This window comes from Thermobia domestica, chromosome 8 (assembly GCF_964235325.1).
Source record: "Thermobia domestica chromosome 8, izTheDome1.hap1.1, whole genome shotgun sequence".
NCBI lineage: Eukaryota > Metazoa > Arthropoda > Insecta > Zygentoma > Lepismatidae > Thermobia > Thermobia domestica.
In genome coordinates this window covers 199,137,925-199,161,628 of record NC_137461.1, presented here as the reverse complement: position 1 = coordinate 199,161,628, position 23,704 = coordinate 199,137,925, and the positions used below count along the sequence as shown (strand labels likewise).

General features: G+C 34.3%; 1 protein-coding gene across 1 annotated transcript in view; it reads left to right on the top strand.

Moving 5' to 3' along the window:
• The window catches only part of LOC145691918 (uncharacterized), a 60,459-nt gene that overhangs the window by 26,856 nt on the left and 9,899 nt on the right, over nucleotides 1-23,704 (top strand). Inside the window, exons 3-4 of the mRNA XM_081767226.1 lie at nucleotides 1,290-1,416; nucleotides 3,626-3,796. Coding sequence (XP_081623352.1) covers nucleotides 1,290-1,416; nucleotides 3,626-3,796 — 298 coding nt within the window. The remainder of the gene's footprint in view (nucleotides 1-1,289; nucleotides 1,417-3,625; nucleotides 3,797-23,704) is intronic.

Below are 23,704 nucleotides of genomic sequence, written 5' to 3'. Positions count from 1 at the left end.
AATTCCATGTCCTCACCGATAATACAATCTATATATCAAAGAGCAGTAACTTTTTGCTTCCCCCTTTTCTAATTCTATATTTAATAGAGATCGATATCTGATAACAACCGTTGCTTTAGTCTTTGTAACGTTTATTTCATTCTAATTTTTCGGAGGTTGTTCTCAACTTCCGAGCCCTTAATGTTAAAATTCCCTCCAGAAGCTGCAATTTAGATTAGCGTAGAAACAATGGGTGAAGACGGTTAACAGATAAATAGTGCTTATTGTCAAACTAGAACAGAATCTGTCTTAGATTTATCTTTTAGAAGAAAGTGTCAAATAATTAAATTAATTCTAGGATCTACAAATCTCGTATAGATGAATTTCATCTGAACGTTCCTCGAAGAGAAGTATTTTTCAATGACATTGTGGTGGTATGTATGTAAATTAGAATAAGACTATGGGTTAGTAAAGTGATTTTACTCTGATTTCGATTATTAATCACAAACAGACAAAAGGTTTGAATTGAGTTTAATTTTTAGTTTTACACTATGTAGAAAACTGCAACAAAATTGCAGCTATAATAATTATAGAACAGGTACCAAACATTTTTTCTTAAAGATTGCATGCACTTATATTCCAATATTGTCAATATAAGCTATACATAAATATTTACATCGCTCATACATCTAATTTTGTTCACCTTAATGTGACCTTTTCATTATACAGACATATTATTGCATAATAGAGGCAGAAGCTAACTAAACAATCACACCATTAATTACTCTTCATAAAGATAAATTTATTTTATTTTAAACATGTAAATACACATACTTAAGAACAATTATTAATCATATTTCTTCAAACTTGTTGAAAGAGAAATTGTTATTAATAAGATTACCTAAACGAAACATCATTTTTCATTATCTACGAGAAACATTGATATACATATATAAAACACATATTTTGTTCATAATATTAAGTAAAAAATATTTTAGTCTTTAATTTTATGACATAAGAAGCACAATTATTGCATAATAAGATAACAATGAGTGGTTGAAGCATCGTCTTTACCATAATATCACAGAGAATAACATAGAATCTTACAAATTAAGTTGTAAGGAACTTTTCATAATTTCTAAGAATAATTAGTTAAATCATTACTGAGGTGGTTTAAAGGAGTTTTAAGATTTTTTATTTTGTATTTCACTCTTTTAGTTGTGTAACATACATCAATAAAATATATTTTCAGTATGAAACTACATCTATGTAAATTTATAGAAAAAATATACAGCTGGTTTTCTTTCCAGATCCTATGTTAATGTAACACTTGAGAAAGCAGATGGTTTTCTATTAGTATCCAAAATTTTTCAAAAAGCATCTCAACAACTTCGTGATTTCCTTTACGATACGTTGCTTTTTTCAGAGATAATAAAGGTAATGCATATTTATATCTATATCTATGTAATAACGATCTCTCTCTCTCTCTCTCTCTATATATATATATATATATATATATATATATAGATTGATAGATGTCTTCAGTACTATATCTAAAACAATTATAATTATTATGAGAATATAGAGTTTGTTTTTTGACAGAACATTCATAAACTTACCTATCCAGATATATAGTTTTATTAGCTGTAATGAACAGGAAGCATAACCGTAACACGAGCGAACATTTATTCTATTTTTCAATAACTAGCCTTATACAGTAGTTTTGAACAGCGTAATTTCGTTTATGTTATTATTTTATGTTTCATATTTATTTATAACAGTCTCGATTATTGTCTCTATAGTAAGAAGAAGAGTAAAACGTTAGAAAAATAAATAAAAGGACGATTACATGAACAGTAACAATACAAAGAATACAAATATTTCATGGATAGAATAAATTAAAGTCAAGAATAATTATTACATAATACGTATTTCTTCTCATGTTAAAATAAATCGTTTTCAGTTTATTTATTTCATTTCTGAGAAACACCGTATTTTTTTAAAAATTTATTGGCTTTCTTTATATGTGAATGGCCATTTGAAGTCCATTTGTTTTAATGGACTACAGTTCTACACCCAACCTTTTCGTGGGCAATGTGAAGAAGCGTTTCCGCCAAAGGAGCATAAGTACACTCTTATTTGCTCAACTGGGAAGCAATATTCCCATTAGTTATGAGTCTTTTCACTATGGAAATGGGAATTGCGGTAGAAAAATCATTTCTTTTGTTTGTTTGGTTGTTTTGAGTGTGTGTTGGGTAACATGGACATGGTGTGGGTTGGGTCGTCCCACCACTTGTAGAAAAAATTAGCCCACAAAAGGGTTAAAAATACATTTATTGTACTATATCTCGTACTTAATAGAACCAAATCTAAATCATAATTTCTTTCTGTAGTTATTCATCTACTTCTGTTTAAATAAATAAATAGTATATATCAATTTATTTATATAAAAGTAAAATAAAAACTAGTACATTTAATCTTTGCAACTAACATTGATGAGACAAATGGCAAAAGCTAACATGGAAAGAGTGTTTAACACGCCCTATCCAAGATCTTGAAAGTTACAAAAAAACTGTCAGTATATACAATTTCAATGTTTCCTTGTATTTGTGTACTCTAACGAACTTTTAGTATTGATGTAGTGAAAATAAATAACCAAGAGATACTACTTTAGTTCTGCTGTAGATGAATGTATTATAAGTGTGATCTGTATTGAAAAGTATGTTCAGACTTGACTAAGCTCTTTTTGTGTCCCATGAAAAATTGCTGAGTGTGACATAAATAAAGGGTAAATTCTCCAAATGCTGTTTTCTAATTTCAAAGTATGCTTAGATACGAGAATGTTTCGATATCGAAGGAACACTTTGCTCCTAATTAAGATAATTTCTTAAGAGTAAGGAAAGGCAGTCTGACGAACAAGTATGACCTTGAACAACAAACAACCTTCTATTGAACTAATAAAATGTATCTGAGAACAAAATACATGTATCCATGTATTATAAGAAGTTAAAGGAGGAACTGATAATTTGTATTTGTACCGCATAGCATTATAATGCATGGATAAATAAAAGAAATGTTCTTCATTGATACTACATTAAAACGCAGGAACAAGGGGGATTCATAGTAATAAGGAATATACTTAGATATTTAAGAATGTAAAATGTTAACTATCGTTTAACGACTTAATGACAAACAGTGACTTCATAAAGAACTTCCAGGAAGTTTCGATCAACACGAAAGTTCACCTAAAATAACTTGCATGGACACTTGAGTTCTTGACTGAAATCGATGTAAAATTACTAAGTCTTCTTATTCGCCTGACTTGTCACCATTAAATTTGACACTTCAAGAAAAGATGTGTCACTTAACAAAGAGATAATTCAAGAGTGAATTTTCCAAAATCTGAGAACATATATTAAATATTTAGTTTCTGAAGTCAACATTAAATGCTATATTTTGACATTATTTCCAACTAGGTGTATTTACCACTTTATGCAATAAAGAGTTCGAAATTGAACATCTTTGCTTTAATATTTCAGCCAATTGAAGTGCATTATTGAAACACTGGATAACATTTAATACATCATATACAAAATATTTAGAAACAAAATATATCATTTTAATTTACATGTTTAAATTTTTGTAGGTTGAACCAAATTATCCAGATGGGAAGGAATGGGGAATGTTTGATACGAAGATTTCTCTGAAAGGCATATCTTCTTTGATGCGAACTAGCCTAGGAGGAGTTATAGTCTTAAACAGTAGCAAACCTGAGATAATGAACTTGCATGTTCCTGTTACTTTCCAATCTGCCGCGGTAAGTTAAAAACATGTAAAAGTAAATTGTGTTATTAAATACACAGTGCCACTGTAGTACATATACTCCATCGCTCAAATCAATGACTTGCAAATAGAGCACAAATTGACATTTGAGGGTCATATATGATATATTGTTAATCATTTCCTTGAATATTATTATACTGACAGAAAATAAACTAAATCAAATATGAAGTGTGATAGGAATAAGATCATTTCTAAAATTGTTTTGCCTTTAAAATAACTAAAGTTTTCTTAGAACGTCTCAGTATGAATACCGTAAAATTGGGGAACAATGGCAAAGTTTTTTTGAGTTTTTTCTAGATTCAGAACCTATTGAAGATTCAATTTAAGAAAAAAGTCAACATGACATTTGAACCTTCCTCTTGTAATATCTGTAATATCTTTTACAAAATTCGAATTTGTACCTGTATTTAAAAAAAAGGTTTTGGTGCCAATTTTACCCCGTATACGGGTAACTTTGGGAAGTCATTTATAAGGCTTGTTTTTAGAAACTTTGTCCTTAATGGAGGCTACATCGGCGCCTAAAAACAGTTTTAAAAATATTTTACCCTATTTTTAGTTTATTAAAACCACTAATTGTACAATTTATGTATAGGAAAACATACATTCCTAGATTACAATAATTGAGTGAAGAAAATTACAAAAATAGAGTATTGAATTATTTAACGGAACTGGAAGTGCTCAATTAGGTAAAGCAGTATTGCACATTGGACATTCATAATAAGGGTCTGTAGCAGTGGAGCCCAAAGAAAATTTTCTAGGGGGGCATCTCCATGCTTGCTATATTACATCTGGTATTTCTGGTATTTAATATACGTTGTTTGCTATATTACGTACATTTTCGTGTGCCAGGTGGGGTCCGGTCTCCGCCCTGTTTCCCTTCGGGTGCCTATGGTCTGTAGTGTTCTCATTACAATTGCCACACATCCAATTTAAACAGTTTACGCAGTGAACCGAATCTGGGCCTGATTAATTACTCCAGAGACATGAACAAGCGTGACATTGGTCTTCATTTTATTAGCTGTTCGCAACGCCTTCAGTCTAATTGTTGATCAATGTTGAAGTAATTGCTGAAAACCAGATTAAAGAAAAGAAGAGCTAAAAAGGGAGGAAATTTTGCCGTAGAAGAGCGTTCCTTACTTTATTCTAATGTTACCCCTGGATGTTAAAAAAGATGAATGCAGAGGCAGTCTATCACAAATACTGTCACACTGTATTCATATCAGGGAAAAAGGCTACGCCTGTAATCACTAGTGAAAAGGACCTTAGGGGAAAAACTGAAAATACAGATATGAATGCTGCATTTTCTCAACTATGCGAGTGGCTAGGAACATAAGCAGATAACGACCTGCATACCCGTAATGGATTGTGCGAAATTAATGAAGGAACTTAAAGAAAATGATGAAGGATATTCGCAAGAAGAAGAACAGAGAAGAAAGGGGATTCTTTGACAATGTGAGATTGAATTGGGTCCCCACTATGCTTGTGTGCTCCTCTGTCCACGAAGCTATGACTTCACTAACTGCAAATATTCACATTTACGGAGAACAACACGCTAAAAATGAGGCCGACTAGAAGAAGCCGTGATGCAGCTGATCAAAATAAGGATTTGAGTTTCCTGAAATTCACAACCCAAATGACATCAGTAAGTTTTCATCAAGTAATCGTGCTGTTTTGAGAGATGGAATTAACTGCGATAATCCTGAAGTTGTAGGCGCAAGAGTAGAAAAGACTTTGGACAACAAGAAACTTTGCAAATCATCAATTCAAAAAGCAGATCAAGTTCAAACGCTAATAACTTCGCAGAAAGGAATTAATGTTGGACACACAGTGCTCCATATTGATCCATCTCTACTGTTTTTGCGACTTATTGCAGTTGGTAAATGAAATGAAAATGTGGCTGAGCAACTCAAATGTGAGCTTACTGCTGACCTTGCAGCACTGTTCAAAGATGGCTAATAAGACAGACCGACAAGGCTAACCTAATAACAATATTAATAAAGGATATGTCTAATGCTCCACAACTGAAAGTGTGTGACAGAAATGTCATAGATGGTTGAGTACTTCTTCATCACATTCGGTCGCCTACAACTGGAGCTACTTAGATGTCTGCAAACAGTACCGACAATATATTTACAGTAAATATGGAAGGTCCAGTCAAATTATAGTAGTATTTAATGGCTACCGTGACCAGCGTTTCATTAGAGACCCTGAAAATCAATGGGCTCTGCTAAAGTCATGTCAATCAATGTAAAAGTTACTAAAAATACGAAAATCCAAACAAACCAAAATGCTTTTCTTGTAAATCCATGCAAAAAAGACAATACATTTTCAAACTCAGAAATCGTCTTTCAGACGATGGCTTAAGGTGATCCAAGTTTCTGGTGACGCGAACACTGAAATCGTTGCAGCCTCACTTCAAATAGCTTTAGAAGTTCATGGAGTGACCGTAGTTGCTGATATTGCAGATATTCTCAATATGCTACTTCATCATCTACAAACGGAAATGGCTAATGTCCACTTGATGCCTGGGACTATACGAAGCGCCATATGATACAGAATGTGAGGGAAAGTCTTCAGCCGAATCTGTTGTTCAGCCATGCTACGACTGTGTGTGCTACCACATCCACTCTGTTTGGATTTCCTCAATAAAGTTGTGTAAAAATGCTCTCAGCATAAAAGGATCATCATCAAATCCTCAGTGAACATATTGGCGACGTTAACTTCTTCCAAGAATCTATTGCATCCAGTGGCATCCAATTTCTTGTTAAATTATATGGTGGAAACAACTCAGACCGACTTAGTGCCGTGCTTTATAAACTATACATGAAAATGGTTGTACTCTACCTCAATCTAAGAGACCGCCACCTACAGAAAGAGTATCGTAATTGCACTGCCAACGAGTGAATCTTCAAATTATTTCATGGAAGCAACTTTCACCGGAATTGGGCTAGATGCTTGAGTATGGGAAGCTGGTACTCATTACGACTGACCAAGCTCCTGCTTCTAAAGACCTGCTGGAAGTCAAACGTTGTAAATGTAATATGTTCTCCAAGCTGCCACGTGGAACAAGTATTTTAGGTCGTAAGTACAGCCTAAAATGAGTTGTGGACTATGTTCATTGTAATAGTGAAGGATGCCAAAATGGTAAATCTCCGCAAGTTGAAGAAAATGATGAAATAAAGAAAATGATGAAGAAAATGAACTCTACCAAACATTCCTTGAACTCATACAGGAAATTACAACCTCAGTGTTTTCTTGGTAGTTCGGCGTTCCAATATTAGTGCGTCTGCATTTCTATTGTCTTAAAGTTTATTTCGTTTTGTTTTTCTGAATTCTTTCTAACTTTTTCTGTTTCTGATACATTATCCTAACTAACTAAATGATAGATATATAAATTTAGGGGTAAAAGTGCGGGGAAACGCGGGGGACTCCGCTTCCCCATCTCCAAAAGATGTACGGCTTCCCCCATATTCCTAAGAAATTACAATGGGCAAAGATAGGCAGGGTACGGTGTGACGTCATGTCGCTACCTACCGTCCCCCTACCTTTTCGGATCCACTTTTTCCCCTGTATAAATTACACATTGAAAAATTATTCTCAAAACTCAGAGTGATGCTTCAGTATATACCCTCCGACAAAATCTAAGTAATAAAATTCTCAATGCAGACCATTTGCAAGATTTTGAAGATGGTACTCACGGTTATTCAAAGAGCAAGTCCATACATTTTCAGCTTGTTATACTATTTGTCTTCAGTTTGGACTATTTTTCCTGTACTGGAAGTATTATTTTCATTTCCATTGTAGGTCCGTTTCCAATATTAAACACAAACGCTATACTTATATGGGGTAATGAGATAGACAAATTATAAATCGAAACGAAAACTGTCCCTTAGTTAGAAACCAAAAAAACGAGCTACATTAAATGCATTGATTTTGATTTGAAGTTAATTCCCCGCAAAACAGCAAGGTTACAGGTCCACAACTTACAGCTCATTATTTCTTACAGAAAATAATTTATCTTGTTTGATATAAACTTGAGATGTCTAAGACATATATTTTTATTCTCTATTATCAGTAGGTTTCTAAATACAGTATTACCAAATGTATGTGTGTGTAATTGTTTAAGTTTTTTTTATTTATGTTAGTAACTATGATCTACCTAGATATTTATTTTATTTGAATCTATAGAAAACTGTCATACAGATTAATAGTGTAGTACGTGTACAAAGGCGGCTTCTAACCTCATTTCGGAAGTAGTACGGTAGAGTAGGATGGAGTGGGGTATATTTCAGTATTCCAATCAATTCAGGGAAAACCTTTTATACATTATATGCCGGTTATCCTTGGAATGGGGAAATTCTTTTAAATTTTGTTTCCGTAACAAGATAGATAACGTGAGGCGCTTCCATCGGGCTCTATAGGGGATGTCACCAGAAAAGCAGAGTTGCCAACCAAACATAAAGTTACAATATTTCTATTAGTGCAACGTCAGATTTTTGCACCTGTAGAATGCACATGTAAAACGTAAGCAAACAAGGTACCACTTGTCTGTCAGTTTTGCAAACTAACATCACCACATCATCATGAATATTACAAGGTATTCACTACAACAAATGTACCACTGTTTCCATTTGTTCCATTTGTTCCATTTATCAAATAAAATGTTTAAATCACTGGCTTCTACATCAAAGTCTGGCAGGTTTATTTCCAGACTCTATCTTCGAGCTCACTACTTTCTATATTGGATTCATTTAATAGTTCTTTAAGTTCTTTCTCAATAGAACTTTGGCGAAGAAGACGATCTGCCATTATTTCAATGCTGCTGCAGATTCCCACATACAGTCACAGAATAAGAAACTTGCAATTTCCCATCAAATATGTGTCTTCGGTCAGTGTTGCTGCTTGTAAGTACTTGATAGCCCCAGAGTTGCAGCAGCATAGTTGTTTCCAATCATTGTTGAAACCTGATTCTCTCTTGCTTTATATATTATTACTATATATTTGTGTGGGTGTATTTACACCCCGCATTTAGTACGAAAAACTGTGAGAGTTGACAATGGTCAAGCAGCGATCTTAGTAACCAAGTAAATATGTATAACACTAGTTATGTATTGCCTAGAAGGATCCTGAAAAAAAAATACTTACTTTACCCATTATCGGATTGAATTCCCTTGTCTGCTATTATCGAGGTTAGTCCTAGGCTGTTCTTCTAGGGGAATCTTCCCTAAGCAAACCTCTTATTGTTGAGAATGCACACAGAGTAAGTGCCGCAACAATAATATTAGGAAGAGAGTGAGATTCCTCCGAGGAGGTTCGATTTCGACAATCCTTCCGTTCACAGCGACGTCCTACACTCTAATTCAGTACTTGCTTAAGCAACTCCCAGTATCATGTCAGTTGGATAAGATACAATGTAGTCCGCTATCTAGCCTGTCTCGGTCAAACCTTCCGTCATCAGTGCCAAGTTCACAGGATAATTTATAAAGAAAAGGGGGACGTTAGCTAAATCACTAACGGGATCGACTAGCATAATATATCTATCGACTGATCCTCCAGATAGCTGTTAGTGGTCATTCACTCTAGAACCATTTGAAGAAATGAAATAATCCTTTTGAGCTAGTAATTTTTTTTACGAGATAAGTTATAATAATTTACACAATACTTTTTTTATAAAAAGAATTCTTCAAAGTTGAAATAACTCAAATATCCATTAAGGTTTACAAGGGTCGTCTTCATTGTCATATTTTGACCAATTATGTAGTTTCTTTATCTAATATTAAACATCAGCTTGAATAGCCCTTACCTCAATGGCTATCTCACGACTGTAAGGTATTCTACCGACGCATAAAATGGAGATTTGCGAAAATAATCTACTAAGCTAGACATAATGTTCTGAGTGACGGAAAGTTATTAAAGTGCGAAGTTTCAGCCTCCCTACCTTCATATCTGCACCTTCTTTGCCTTTGAGTAGAAAATATTAAAGCTTCATTGCTTACATACCTGACATAACTTCAACAGGAAGTGTTAACTGACACTCCGTACGACGACATTAAACCAAGCACCGCACAAGGCGAGCACAGCACAAGATAAGGAACACCACCACAACTAAGGGAATTTATACTCTTATTTTTATAAGCGCTGTCTGACGAAAGGATTACCCACTCAGGAAGTGAATCCGCAGAAGTTTTTCTTTATATTTCCGATAAAAATATACTACTTTATGACATACGTAATTAGAGGTAATCCCTTCTTTGGAATAGTAACACACCCCACAACTTCTGGCATGTGCAGAATTATTTTCAGCCGTGGAATTACATCAGTACAGAGCGTCATGTTCCAGAAGAAGTCTTTTTCGTATTTTGGTTGCAATTGCGTAAATAGAGATCTCAGATCTTCCGAGAGCCCTTGCATTTTATAATACCAAAATTGTTTCAAACAAAAACAAAATAAATAGCCAAAAGATTGGAATCTAAGGTATGCTGTGACCTCCAGGCCCAACATCCTGTAACGCTCCTGTCCCCCAGGGCAAAATCCGAAATGAATTCAGATTTTAAAAAGCTAACTTCAACCAGTAAACCCAGGAAGACGGAACTAATTTCGTTAAGATCTCAACCGTCCTCTAGTGATGTGACAATTAGCTAAATTAATCTATTTAACCAATACTCCTCTCCAAAACGAACACAGGATATACAATATAATATTACAGAAAATAATAAAAAAGAAAAAATAAACTTTCAATAATAATTTTATTAACAACAAATAAAGGGTCGTGTATATGCACCAAAACGTTAGATTGATGTATATACACAATCTTAAACAATCAACAATTAATTCTGTAAAATTAAAAAAAATGACCGAAAATATATATGCAAAAATAAATAAATAATATATATATATATATATATATATATATATATATATATATATATATATATATATATATATATATATATATATATATATATAGTTTTGAAGTCTCCAAGGAAAAGAAAAATATAATAATAAAAAAAATAAGTCAAGATATTATACAGCCTAATCCTTTTCTGCAATTTCTTCAGAATTCTTATTATCTTCTTTAAAATATTATTTTTTTCATGCGCTTCAATTTCACTAACTAGTTCTACAATCTAAATTAACTAACTATCACACAGTATTCTTTATCGAAAGAAATTTAATTGATATTTAAATTTCTAAATTCAAAAATATTTTCGAAAAACCAATTCTTGCTTCAATTGGCTTCTAATTTTATACACCATCTAAAATTATTTGTTTCCATTTATAATTCAATCTTTTAGAAAAATATTCTAACCTAATTCCATAATTTTATTCAAAAGTCTATTCAATATTTCTAGCCTCAATTTAATAAGTCTTCGCAATCTCTTTAGGATCCAAAAACGTTACTTCCTAAACACCCTATTAATATCTGTACAAATACTCTTTCCATGAAAATATTCTAACGTATTAAGATCTTAATTTAATACTCAGTTAAATTAAATTTCAGAAATATCAATGCAAGAGTTGTCATTGTCGATTCTGATCAATTAATCTTTAGACGCCAAAATAAACTCGAATTCTCTGGCCAGGAAACTTAAAAACTAGCAAAAGGAAATGTATAAGTAAAGAAAAATTTTTAGAATTTTTTTTTCTTTTGAGAGGAATGATGGATTATTATTATGCATTCATTTTCAAAAAAAATCTAAATAAGATTGTCAAAAAAATAAAAAATGAAAATGAAAATGAGGGAGGAAAAATTAACTATGGCTAGGAGAATAATACAAGTCCCTGACGAACAGACTCTTGAGACGAATTCTGAGGTTTACCAATACAAAACGGAATGAAATACGATTTCCCAAAAGGACAACCTTCACAAATGTAAATTGAACACAACACAATTACCATTAATAAAAAAAGGTGTATCATCACTCACCTCTCAGACTTCTTCTTCCCGTTCTTATTTTTTTTACCTCCTCTTATACTTCTTCGGCAGCTGCTTTGGAATTTTATCTGACTTTACTCCGCATACATACTCACAGAACAAACTGATTGGAATGCCTCCTATACTAATCTGTATAAGGAGTGACATAAAGAGCCGGAAAATAATAGTCACCTAATTGTCCTAAATGAACGGAAAAGACAATTTAAGAATTTAAGATAGGAAAGAAAATAAATTTAGAACAATTATTGGCTACTTCATCTAGTTTTCTTGTTCTACTATTAAAGACATTAACTCTTATAAGTATACTACCACTGAGCCACAAAGCAAATACCTTATTAAAGAACAATTCACGAAAGGCAAATGACCATTCAACTGATCTTTAAAAAAATATTAACAAAGCATTTGCGAGCGTCATGTAGAGGACCCTTTTTGTCCTCTCATATCTAGCATGCAACCTCTGAACCACGATGTAATTGGAATATTAGAGAAAAAGTTACAGAAGGCAATATTCATTCAATAGGCCTTTAAAAACCGATTTAACCAAGCATTTACGAGCCTTCTGAACAGGATTTTTTTGTCCTCTCAAATCTAGCATGCCTAGCATGTAGTGACTCCTCAAACATTACTTTTAACATTTTTTTTTAAATTCACTATCAGATTCACTCCCGAGCATCAAAAGCCAATCCTTTAATTTTAAAAGGATTGATATTCTTTTCCTTATTCTGCGGCATTCAAAACCTTTTGTTCACTTTCACTGTCATTCCAGAAAACATGCACATGATAGTAAGCATGATAGTAAGCAAATAAAGAAAATCTACACAGAGAAATGAATCGTTGTCAGGACACGCTCATGTTCGCTTTGTGTTCACACAATTAAATGGCAGTGTTGGTCAAACATGCGTGAGTTATGTTTGGAGTCGAACGAAGTTTTTATGAGGCTGTTTCTGTCCAATACAATTCGCTGCTTTCTAATGGTGAGTTGTCCAAATTCAAATATTTCCTTTATCTTTTTCGTTAAAGTAATTGTGTTAATGAACAGTCTTGTATGTATTCAAACGGTTATTTTTGTTATGGCCGTCCACACTCGTTCCGATTTTAAACATCACTAATTCCGAATTATATATTAAAATTTTCTTCGCAAACACACAATACTTCAATTTTGGTAGGCGGATAATATTGGTGGGTTCAAACATTTAATACTTGCGTAGTGACAGCATCTTATAGTGTGAAGAAATACAGCACCTTCATTTCGACTCCTTCCCGGAAAAACTTCTGGCGACCCCCATGACTCATAATAATAATAATAAATAATAATAAATTTTATTGCAGAAACATCTGAGAACATCAGATGTATTACAATCGTCAGAAATAGAAGTTGAAAGTTTTAGGGTTGCTTATATAACATAACATAATATACCAGAATATAAACAAAGATCACTGAATTACAGACGCAAATATTTTAACTATCAGGTTTGAGTTCAAAAAATTCTTCAACACTATATATACAATTATTAATAAGTAATTTCTGTACTTCTTTTTTAAAAGCCAGAAATGGAAGTTCTCTTAGAAATATGGGAAGAAAATTATAAAATATAGTAAAAGGTCTTTTGCGTCTTACTATGTTCACATCTAAATAATCCTAAACGGTTCCTGTTTCTAGTTTGATACGTATGAGAGTACCCTAACTGATTGTAAATATGATTGTTTTCCTTGACGTAAAGCAAACATTGGTATATGAAAATTGCAGGTACTGTCATAATTCCTAATTTAACGAAGCTTGACCTACAATGTGCACGATTAGGGAGACCGAGCATTAATCTTACACATATCTTTTGTATTTTCAATAGGCTTTTAATGGAGAACTGATGACCCCAAAGTATCGTTCCGTAACTTAAATGACTGTGAATTTGTGCATAATAAACAGTTTTAAGTACCTTTAAACTTACACACAATCTTAATCTACGAATTAGATAAACTCTTTTACTAGCTCTAGATTCCACGTTAAGGATATGGTCGCCCCAGTTCAAATGATTATCAATTAAAAACCTCAAAAAAGGAGTGGAATATTTTTAAGTTCTGCATTCGAATTTTTGTTATTTTAGTTCACCACCAAGTTTTGATCTTATCAGAGTTAATACAAAGCAAGTTGGAAGTACACCAGTCCTTAATAATATCTGAGATGATGTGTAATATAGACAGAACTGAGTCTTTTTGTCGTGAGTTAACACAAATTTTCAGATCATCAGCCAATAAATAACTATTAACGAAGGGTGAAGCGACGTTGTATGGGAGGTCATATACATAAATAATAAAAAGAATCGGACCAAGAATAGATCCCTGAGGTACTCCGTGTCTAACAGGCAACAGATTAGACTTTTCCCCTTCATAACAATACTCTCTGATATCGTCCATTTAAATACGTATGAAGAAGTGATAGTGCTGCAAGTAGTAGTGGTCGACGTATGGCTAGCCGAGTCAGCAAAAATTTCTCGATTCTGATTGGCTGAGAGAGGTCACGTGACGTTAGGCCCCGCCCACGCGGGAAATTCAAATTTTTTAGGTCACGTGGTATGACGTCATGAGTCACCCCGCGGGGAAATCCCTCACTAATTTGTTCCCTTTTACGGGTAAGATGAGTGTTTATGATTGGTTGATAGCTGTCACGTGATTTTACACCCTACGATATTTGAAATTCGTTCCCTTTTACGGGTAAGATGAGTGTTTATGATTGGCTGACAGAGGTCACGTGATCTTAGGCCCTGGGATTTTTAAAATTCGTTCCCTTTTACGGGTAAGATGAATCCTTTTGGTACCCCAATGCTGATTGGTTGATAGAGGTCACGTGATCTTAAGCCCTGTGACTTTTGAAATTCGTTCCCTTTTTACGAGTAAGATGAGTGTTTTGGTACCTCGATTCTGATTGGCCGACAGAGGTCACATGATCTTAGACCCGCCACACACCCCATGAGTGAAATATGTCGGTGATCACCCTAGACCTGTATTTTAGAATTTTGTTCCCTTTTATGGTTATCCTTAAAGTTCCCATTGAGGGTTCAACCTCCTCCTTAAATAACCCTTTTTTGGTATCATGATATTGTACTGAAGTTTACATTAAATATTATCGTTCTCTTTGACAGATAAGATGATTACCAGCTTTCTTACCTTGATGGAGATCCTGTCCTTGAATTAGTTGCCTATGTCTCTGGAAGTAACAATGGTGAAAGAGGGGTGTCGCTTGTAGATTTCTTATATCACATTGTTGTGAGTTTAAGCGATTTATTGCTCAGTAAGCGCTTCATTAATGGAAACAGTGTTGCCAGATTTTTCTTACCTAAACTGCTCCGATTCTTTTCGGAACGGTTCCGCAGAGTACAAGAAATTTTAAACTAAAAAATTTTTCGAACTAAAAAATTTCAAAACTAAAAAAAATTTAAACAAAAATTTTCAAACAAAAAATTTTGAAACAAAAAAGTTTCAAACAAAAAATTTTCGAACCCAAAAAAAAATTTCGAACTAAAAAATTTTGAAACAAAAAAGTTTCAAACAAAAAATTTTCGAACCCAAAAAAAAATTTCGAACTAAAAAAATTGAAACAAAATTTTGTCGAACTAAAACATTTTTAAAAACAAAAGTTTCGAACTAAAGATGTAAATCACATCTAAAAATTTTCAAATCAAACTTTTTATCGAACTAAACTTTTAAAATTTTCGAACTAGAAATTTAAACCAAGTTTAAGAAAAAATCCTAAGAAATGTTTTTTTCAGGAATCGAACTCAGGTTTTTCAAACCAAAGATGTGTATGCTAACCGCTTAAATGAATTCGGTTTTAATCGATCTTGGTGGGTTTCGAACCATGGTCCTTGAAAAGGATACACATATACTTTAAGAAAATAAATCTGACAGTGTAACGCTTCTCAAATCAAACTTTTTATCGAACTAAACTTTTAAAATTTTCGAACTAGAAATTGAAACCAAGTTTTAGAAAAATCCTAAGAAATGTTTCTCCAGGAATCGAACTCAGGTCTTTCAAACCAAAGATGTGTATGCTAACCGCTTAAATGAATTCGGTTTTAATCGATCTTGGTGGGTTTCGAACCATGGTCCTTGAAAAGGATACACTTATACTTTAAGAAAATAAATCTGACAGTGTAACGTGGATTAAAATAAAATGCTGATAGACTTCTTTGTGTGACGACATAGAAGCACATATGATTGAAAAAATGCAAACGTCAGCTGATCGCATTACTTTAGTTTTACTACGAACGTGTCAGCATGATTCATGAAAAAAGCAAACATTGACATTCACGTATGGAATATGATAAAAATGAAATGTCGTCACAGTTACGACAAGTAGTGACATGTAGAAATCATTTGGGATCGGAATTGCGATACTATTGAGAAACGTGAATGACGTCACGATCGATTGTTACACATCGTTTTGGTTCGTGATTCATGACAAAAGCAGCGAGCGTTTTGATTGGTTCGTTATGACATCATTTTATAAATTTCCTCGTTTCTGATTGGCTGACGGTGACGTCGTTTTCGCAGCGACCTAAATAAAAATCTAAATTTCATTTTTCAAATCCTACACCGCTCTCAACTATCGTGTGAGAAGGTCTGTTCTTGAAAAGTGTCTTCATTTAAGAAGCTTTACTGCACCGACTTTTTGTTCATTGAATTTGAGGTAAGTTCAGTGAGATTTTATTTTTCACACAAGATTCGAAAATCATTTTTATTTTATATTTGTGGGGGCGGATCACGAATACACTGTTTTACTTTTAGTACGAAATATTTAGACTATGAAGAAATTAGTGGAATGGGAAAGTGGGAGTACGAATCAGGATCCCCACACATTAGAAGTAAGCACGATAAATGATATGGTTTAGCGCCCCTTCAGCTTAATGTTGAATGTGAACTCCCGTCGGGAATTGAACCATGGCCAAAGATGTGTGCGCTTAGTTTTGAAAAGAATACATTACAAAATTTCAGAAACTATGCCTGAGAACAATATGGTTCGATACCCTTTGAAAGCATTAGCGGCCCCTTCAGCTTAACGTGATATTCGAGCAATCACTTGGGATTGAACCAAGGCCAGAGGCGTGTACGTCAATCATTTAGCTTAGTTTTGAAAAGAATGTATGATAACGCATGAGAATATTAAATTTCAGAAAAGGCTTGACAACGCTCCGATGTGGAAAGCAAACCCACCGAGGATTGAACCAGGACCTTCCACGTTAGAAGCATGTACGCTAACCACTTAGCCACGAGTGCATGAATATGTGGTTAAAAAGATTTACGCTATACAGATTTTGTTTTGACAATTACGTATGTGTAACGTTAATGGTTGGTGAACCTCTTCAACTTGCAAACGCATCATTTAAAGGTCGTTGTGAGTAGAAAAAAAAAATGCTTACGCGTATTTTATCACATCTCAGCACTGTTGAAACATTCATTCATGCATTCTTTTTTTATCACTATAGAATGGCAGGTCAGTTAAATGCTGATGTAATGGTCTCGAGTTTGACAGCAATAAAACACACATTTCAGTAACATAATTATTTTTAAAAAACTTTGATTTTTTAGTACATGTGCTTTCATAATGAGATTCTGAACGTCACCGCCAGGAATCAAACTCAGGACCTTTACATGAATTGCTTAGTTAAGAATTTATCATGAATGTTATGATTTCCTGGGCTAAGCGGTTAGCATACGCGCCTTTGGCGTCGGAAGCCCGGGTTCGATTCCCGGCGGGAGCTCATGTGGTTCGGATTCCACGTTAATCAGTAGGTCCGCGTCTCATATAGCCTCGCTGCTGAAAGGGACGCTAAACTAAAAAATCAAAAAATCAACTCAAATTCACGCTGCTCAATTCCTTTTTTCCATTACATATTTGTTTTACCGTACCTGTTTGTTTGTTTTCATTTTTTAATCATGGCCGAATCGGGTTTTACTGTTTGTAATGAAATTACTCGTCATTATAGACGATTTATGTACGTTTATGTATTATGAGGTGTGCACGTCAACCATTTAGCTTAGTTTTGAAAAGAATGTATGATAACGTGTGAGAATATTAAATTACAGAAAAGGCTTGACATGCCCCGACGTGGAAAAGCAAACCCACCGAGGCTTGAACCAGGACCTTCCACGTCCGAACCATGTACGCTAACCGCTTAGTCACAATAATAATAAAAAAAATACGCTATACAGATTTTGTTTCGACAATTACGTATGTGTTACGTTAATGTTTGATGAATCTCTTCAACTTGCAAACGCATCATTTAAAGGTCGTTGTGAGTGGGGAAAAAAATGCTTACGCGTGCTTTATCACATCTCAGTACTGATGAAACATTCATTCATTTCATGCATTCTTTTTATCACTATAGAATGGTAGGTCAGTTACATGTTGATGTAATGGTCTCGAGTTTGACAGCAATAAAACACTCATTTCAGTAACATAATTATTTAAAAAAAAACTTTGATTTCTAGTACACGTGCTTTCATAATGAGATTCTGAACGTCACCGACAGGGAATCAAACTTAGGACCTTTACATGAATTGCTTAGTTAAGAATTTATCATGAATGTTATGATTTCCTGTTTATCAGGTGATTAAGATTTTTTCTTTCTTCTTTCTTTTGTAGTAAATTCACGCTGCTCAATTCCTTTTTTCCCATTACATATTTGTTTTACCGTACCTGTTTGTTTGTTTTCTCCTTTTATTAACCATGGCCGAATCGGGTTTTACTGTGCGCAATGAAATCACTCGTCATTATAGACGATTTAACATTGAAGGCAGAATGCTCGAAATTCAATTCAACGCACTGCCCGTAGGAACCGATATCATACAGTATGTACACAACAGTTTCCAAGCAATGCTGGACCATTTGTTAGCCAATGTCGACGATGAGGCGATGGTTGGTTTATCAGTAATATCACCACGCAACACGAATAAACCGTTTTGGGTGAGTTTTCGCCAAGCACGAAACTTGACACTGGAAACGATGTGGGCCTCATTCGAAAGAGTGTTACAAAGTAACAATGCATTTCTCCTGCACGAACCATTCACCGTGCATTTTCATCGTGTGGATATTCCACGTGGCTATGGCGGTTTGCGGCAAGGAGTACTTCAAAACGAAGAATTATTACGTTGCAAGCGAGGGATTGTACGTGTAAGAGATCAAGATTCAAGGTGCTTGGCGTACGCCCTTGTTATTGCTATTGGCCTGAAAAAATACAAGAATGTAGATGTGAAACGACATAAGCAGTATAAAAATCAATCGAAATGTATTGTGGACGATGAAGTGAATGCATTATGTGCAAATGCAGGAGTGAATTTGGATCATGGTGCCAGTGTAAATGAAATTCGACAATTCCAGTCATACCTCAAAGAATATAAAATTACAGTGTATACCAGTTTCACAGGCCATGATATCATGTACGAGGGGCCCAACGATGAAAATCGCACTCCCATAAATTTGATTTGTTTGGCTGGCCATTTTGACATCATCCAATCTTTAACTGCTTGTTTTGCAACCAATTTCTACTGTGAGGCGTGCCATAAAAAATATAGTGAGCGTAACAGACATGTGAAAAATTGTCCTGTAACATGCTCCAAATGTCTACAGAGACCTCTATGCGACAAGAACCAAACGCTAGTGCTGTGCAAAGACTGCAATCGTCAATTTTACGGCGAACAATGTTTTAACAATCATCGTAATATTGTATATCAACATGGGGAACCTGTATGCAAAATGGTGAAGCAATGTACTAAATGCTACAGAGTATATTCTTTTGTGCATACAGGACAACGACTTCATGATTGCAATGAGATCTTTTGCAATGTATGTAAGAAGATTGTTCCAGGATCGCATCAATGTTTTATGCTTCCCGATCGACAATGCTTGAAACCTGGTGTTCCTTCACTCTTGCACGCAAAGAAAGCCTTGTTGATATTCTATGATATAGAATCTATGCAGGACAAAAATATTGGTGATAATACGTATGTACACATTCCAAATTTATTGGTTGCAGAACAAGTATGTTATGCATGTGTTGAAAACAATAATATCCAGCAGTCTTGCAGTACGTGTGGTCAGCGCCAGCATATTTTCCAAGGAGAGGATTCAGTTTATGATTTTCTCCAGTACTTGCGGGAACGTCGTCCCAATATAAATAGGATTTTCTGTGTCGCGCACAACGCTAAGGGATACGATGGACATTTTATCCTAAAGACCATGGTAGAACAATGCCAATGGAGACCTGACGTCATATTAAATGGGACCAAGATACTGAGTTTAACCTTGAATAATCTGACGTTCATTGACTCGTTGAACTTCCTACCTATGGCATTAAGTAAATTGTCAAAAGCGTTCAATTTACCCGCAACCAAAGGCTACTTCCCGCATTTCTTCAACACCAAGGAGAATCAATCGTATATTGGACCACTTCCAGAAACGAAGTATTATGGTGCAGATGAAATGGCCGTCGAAGACAGAAACAAGTTCATGCATTGGTACAACGATCATCGTAATGACACGTTTGATTTTCAGAAAGAAATTATCAAGTATTGTATTCAAGATGTCAATGTACTGCGACAAGCATGCGTTTCGTTTATGACGTCATTTGAAACAGAAACCAAAGTGAATCCCTTCTTGGAGACGATCACGATTGCAAGTGCTTCCAATCTAGTATTCCGCCGGAATTTCCTTAAACCCAACACTATTGGAATTCTACCGGCACATGGCTATCGATGGAGAAGTACCCAATCGATCGCTGCAATGCAATGGCTGGCCTACATTGAAAAAACCGAAGGAAAACAAATCTTACATGCGGCCCTCAAATGTGGTCCATCTTGAGGCTGAAAATCTTTCATTCGTGGAAGTCCTTCGTGAAATTCTACTGGAACCGGCATTGTTGCATACACGTCTTGCCATTCTGCATAATACCAGTATATCTTACGAAATTTTGCATTGATCATGGTTGGGAGATGTGACAGTAATCGCTTCACAAAATACGTTTTTCCACACCCACTAGGCCCTGCGAGAATACAGGTAAATGGATGTTTCCACTGTGTATCCATGATGAACACTAACACCTTGTTTCAAAAATGATGCGTATTTAAAGAGAGTACAAATTTTCTTTTTGTTTTAGATTGTAAATTCTTGCACTCACTGGTGTGAAAAGGAAAGAAACAGTTCATCTGTTTATCGAATAGTTGAAAACCGTTTATTTGTTAATCGAATAGTTGAAAACCGTTTATTTGTTAATCGAATAGTTAAAAACCGGATAAAGTTTAACGGTTAACCGTGAAAGCTGATCACTGTTTGATTTAAATTCTAATTGAAAATTTTTCGTTTGAAATTTGTTTTGAAAATTGTTTCAAAAATTTTTGTTTGAAAATTTTTTGTTTCAAATTTTTTTCAAATTTTTGTTTGAAATTTTTTTGTTTGTAAATTTATTCTTTCAAAATTTTTTTGTTTGAAAATGTTTCGTTTCAAATTTTTTTTGTTGAAAATTTTTGTTTTCAAAATTTTGTTTGAAATTTTTTTCGTTTGAAAATTTTTAATTTTTTTGTTGCAAAATTTTTTGTTTAAATTTTTTTTTGTTCGAAATTTTTGTTTTGAAATTTTTCGTTTCCAATTTTTTTTTGTTTAAAATTTTTTGTTTCAAACTGAGAAACTTTTTGTTTGAAATTTAAGTTTAAAAAATGTTCGAACTTTTTGTTTAAAATTTTTTGTTTGAACATTTTTGTTTCGAAATTTTTTCGTTTCAATTTTTGTTTTCATTTTTTTAGTTTGAAAAGTTGAAAAAAAAGTTTTAAATGCCAAGAATCTTTTTTAGAGAACATTGACCAGGGACCTCGTCGCGCATCAAAACCAAATCATTGATCACGTGACTGTACTACACCCGAAGGGTACTACCAAATTGAAAGGAGATACCGTCCATACCTTATCAAAGAGGATACATTGAGTCAGTAACCGAACACGTGGTTGTACTTAAAAATTTGAAAATAGGACCACCGAAACATATTGAGGTCCTGTACTATGCGTCAATTGGACAATTTCAGTGGACTCCCATTGCCAAAATTTAAAAAGGGTGCAACAATATACCCATGTCTTATGATAGGATATGGACCCCTTGTAATTATAGGATCTCATCAAAGGGGATAAAATGGACCAAAAAAACAAACACGTGGTACAGCGTTTATATTTTGACAATTTTTGTACCCCTAAAAGGGAACGATATGGACCATCCAAATTAATCATGATACATATTGAGGACCTGTACTATAATACCAAATGTTTAAATTGGGCAATTTCCAAAATTTAAGGGGTGGGCCAAGGTACCCCTCCCGGGGTGCACCAATGTACCTATGTCTTATGATAGATAATGAACCCCTATACATGACCATATAACTATATAAGGTAATAGGACCTCATCAAAGGGGGATAAAATGGACCAAAAACCAAACACGTGGTTGTACTAAAATTTTGGCAATTTTGTACCCGTAAAAGGGAACGAGGTGGACCACCCAAATTTATAGTGATCTATATTAGTGTCCTATACTATAATACCAAATGTTTAAATTGGGCAATTTCCAAAATAAAAGGGGTGGGCCAAGGTGCCCCTACCGGGGGTGCACAAATGTACCTATGTCTTATGATAGGTAATGGACCCCTATACATGACCATATAATCATATAAGGTAATAGGACCTCATCCAAGGAGATAAATTAGGTCGAAAATCAAACACGTGGTACAACGTATTGCTTACGTTTATAGTTTTGGCAATTTTGTACCCCTAGAAGGGAATGAGGTGGACCACCCAAATTTATCATAATACATATTAGGGTCCTGTACTATTATACCCAATGTTTAAATTGGTCAATTTCCAAAATTTAAGGAGTGGGCCATGGTACCCCTCCCAAATTTTTCATGGGGTGCATTAATATACCCATATGTTATGAAAGGGAATGGACCCCTGTATACGCCCATATAACTATATAGGGTAATATTACCTCATCAAAGGGCATAAATTAGGTCAAAAACCCCCGAAATTTGAATTTTTGGCAATTTTTTACCCATGAAAGGGAACGACATAGACATCCAATACTGATAGAGGTACATACTATGGTCCTAGGCTACCACACCAAATTTTTAGATTTGGCAATTTCCAAAATTTAAGGGGGTGGTCCTATGTACCCCTGCCAAAATTTAGGGGGTGGGCCATGGTACCCCTGCCAAAATTTAGAGGGGGTGGTCCTAGGTACCCCTAGGTCATTGACCCCGGGCCAAGGTCATTGACCTTTGACCTTTGAGCCATTAAGCCATACGTCGACCACTACTACTGCTGCATTATCAAAACCATAGAATTTTAGTTTTTGCAACATAATATCATGAGACGCCGTATCAAATGCTTCGATTTATCATATGGTTTTACATGAGCAAAGCTTTTACTGTCCAACCTAGAAACACAATTTACCAAAAATGAGACAGCAGCCTTAACAGTTCCTAGTCTGGATCTATAGCCAAAATGAGAATTACTAAATAAATTATCATGTTCAAAATAGTTAACAATCTGTTCATTCAAAACTATCTCAAAAACTTTAGATATAACTGGAACCAGTGAAATTGGTCTATAGTTATCAAGAGAAGACTTATTTCCTTTTTTCATTATAGGTACTACTTTCACTACTTTAAAGCATTTAGGGAAAGAAAAGTCTAATATACAATAGTTTATAATATGAGTTAAAGGTTCCTTTATGAAATTTACACTATATTTTAACAGAATAAGACTCAGATTATAAATATCTTCACATCTACTGCTACACATTTTAGTAATCGCTATCTCAATATCTTTCACTTCAACTGGATGAAAAGTAAACGTAGTGGTAGGTTTAGACAATTTATTTAAATAAAAACCTGAATCATTATTATGAGGTATTCAT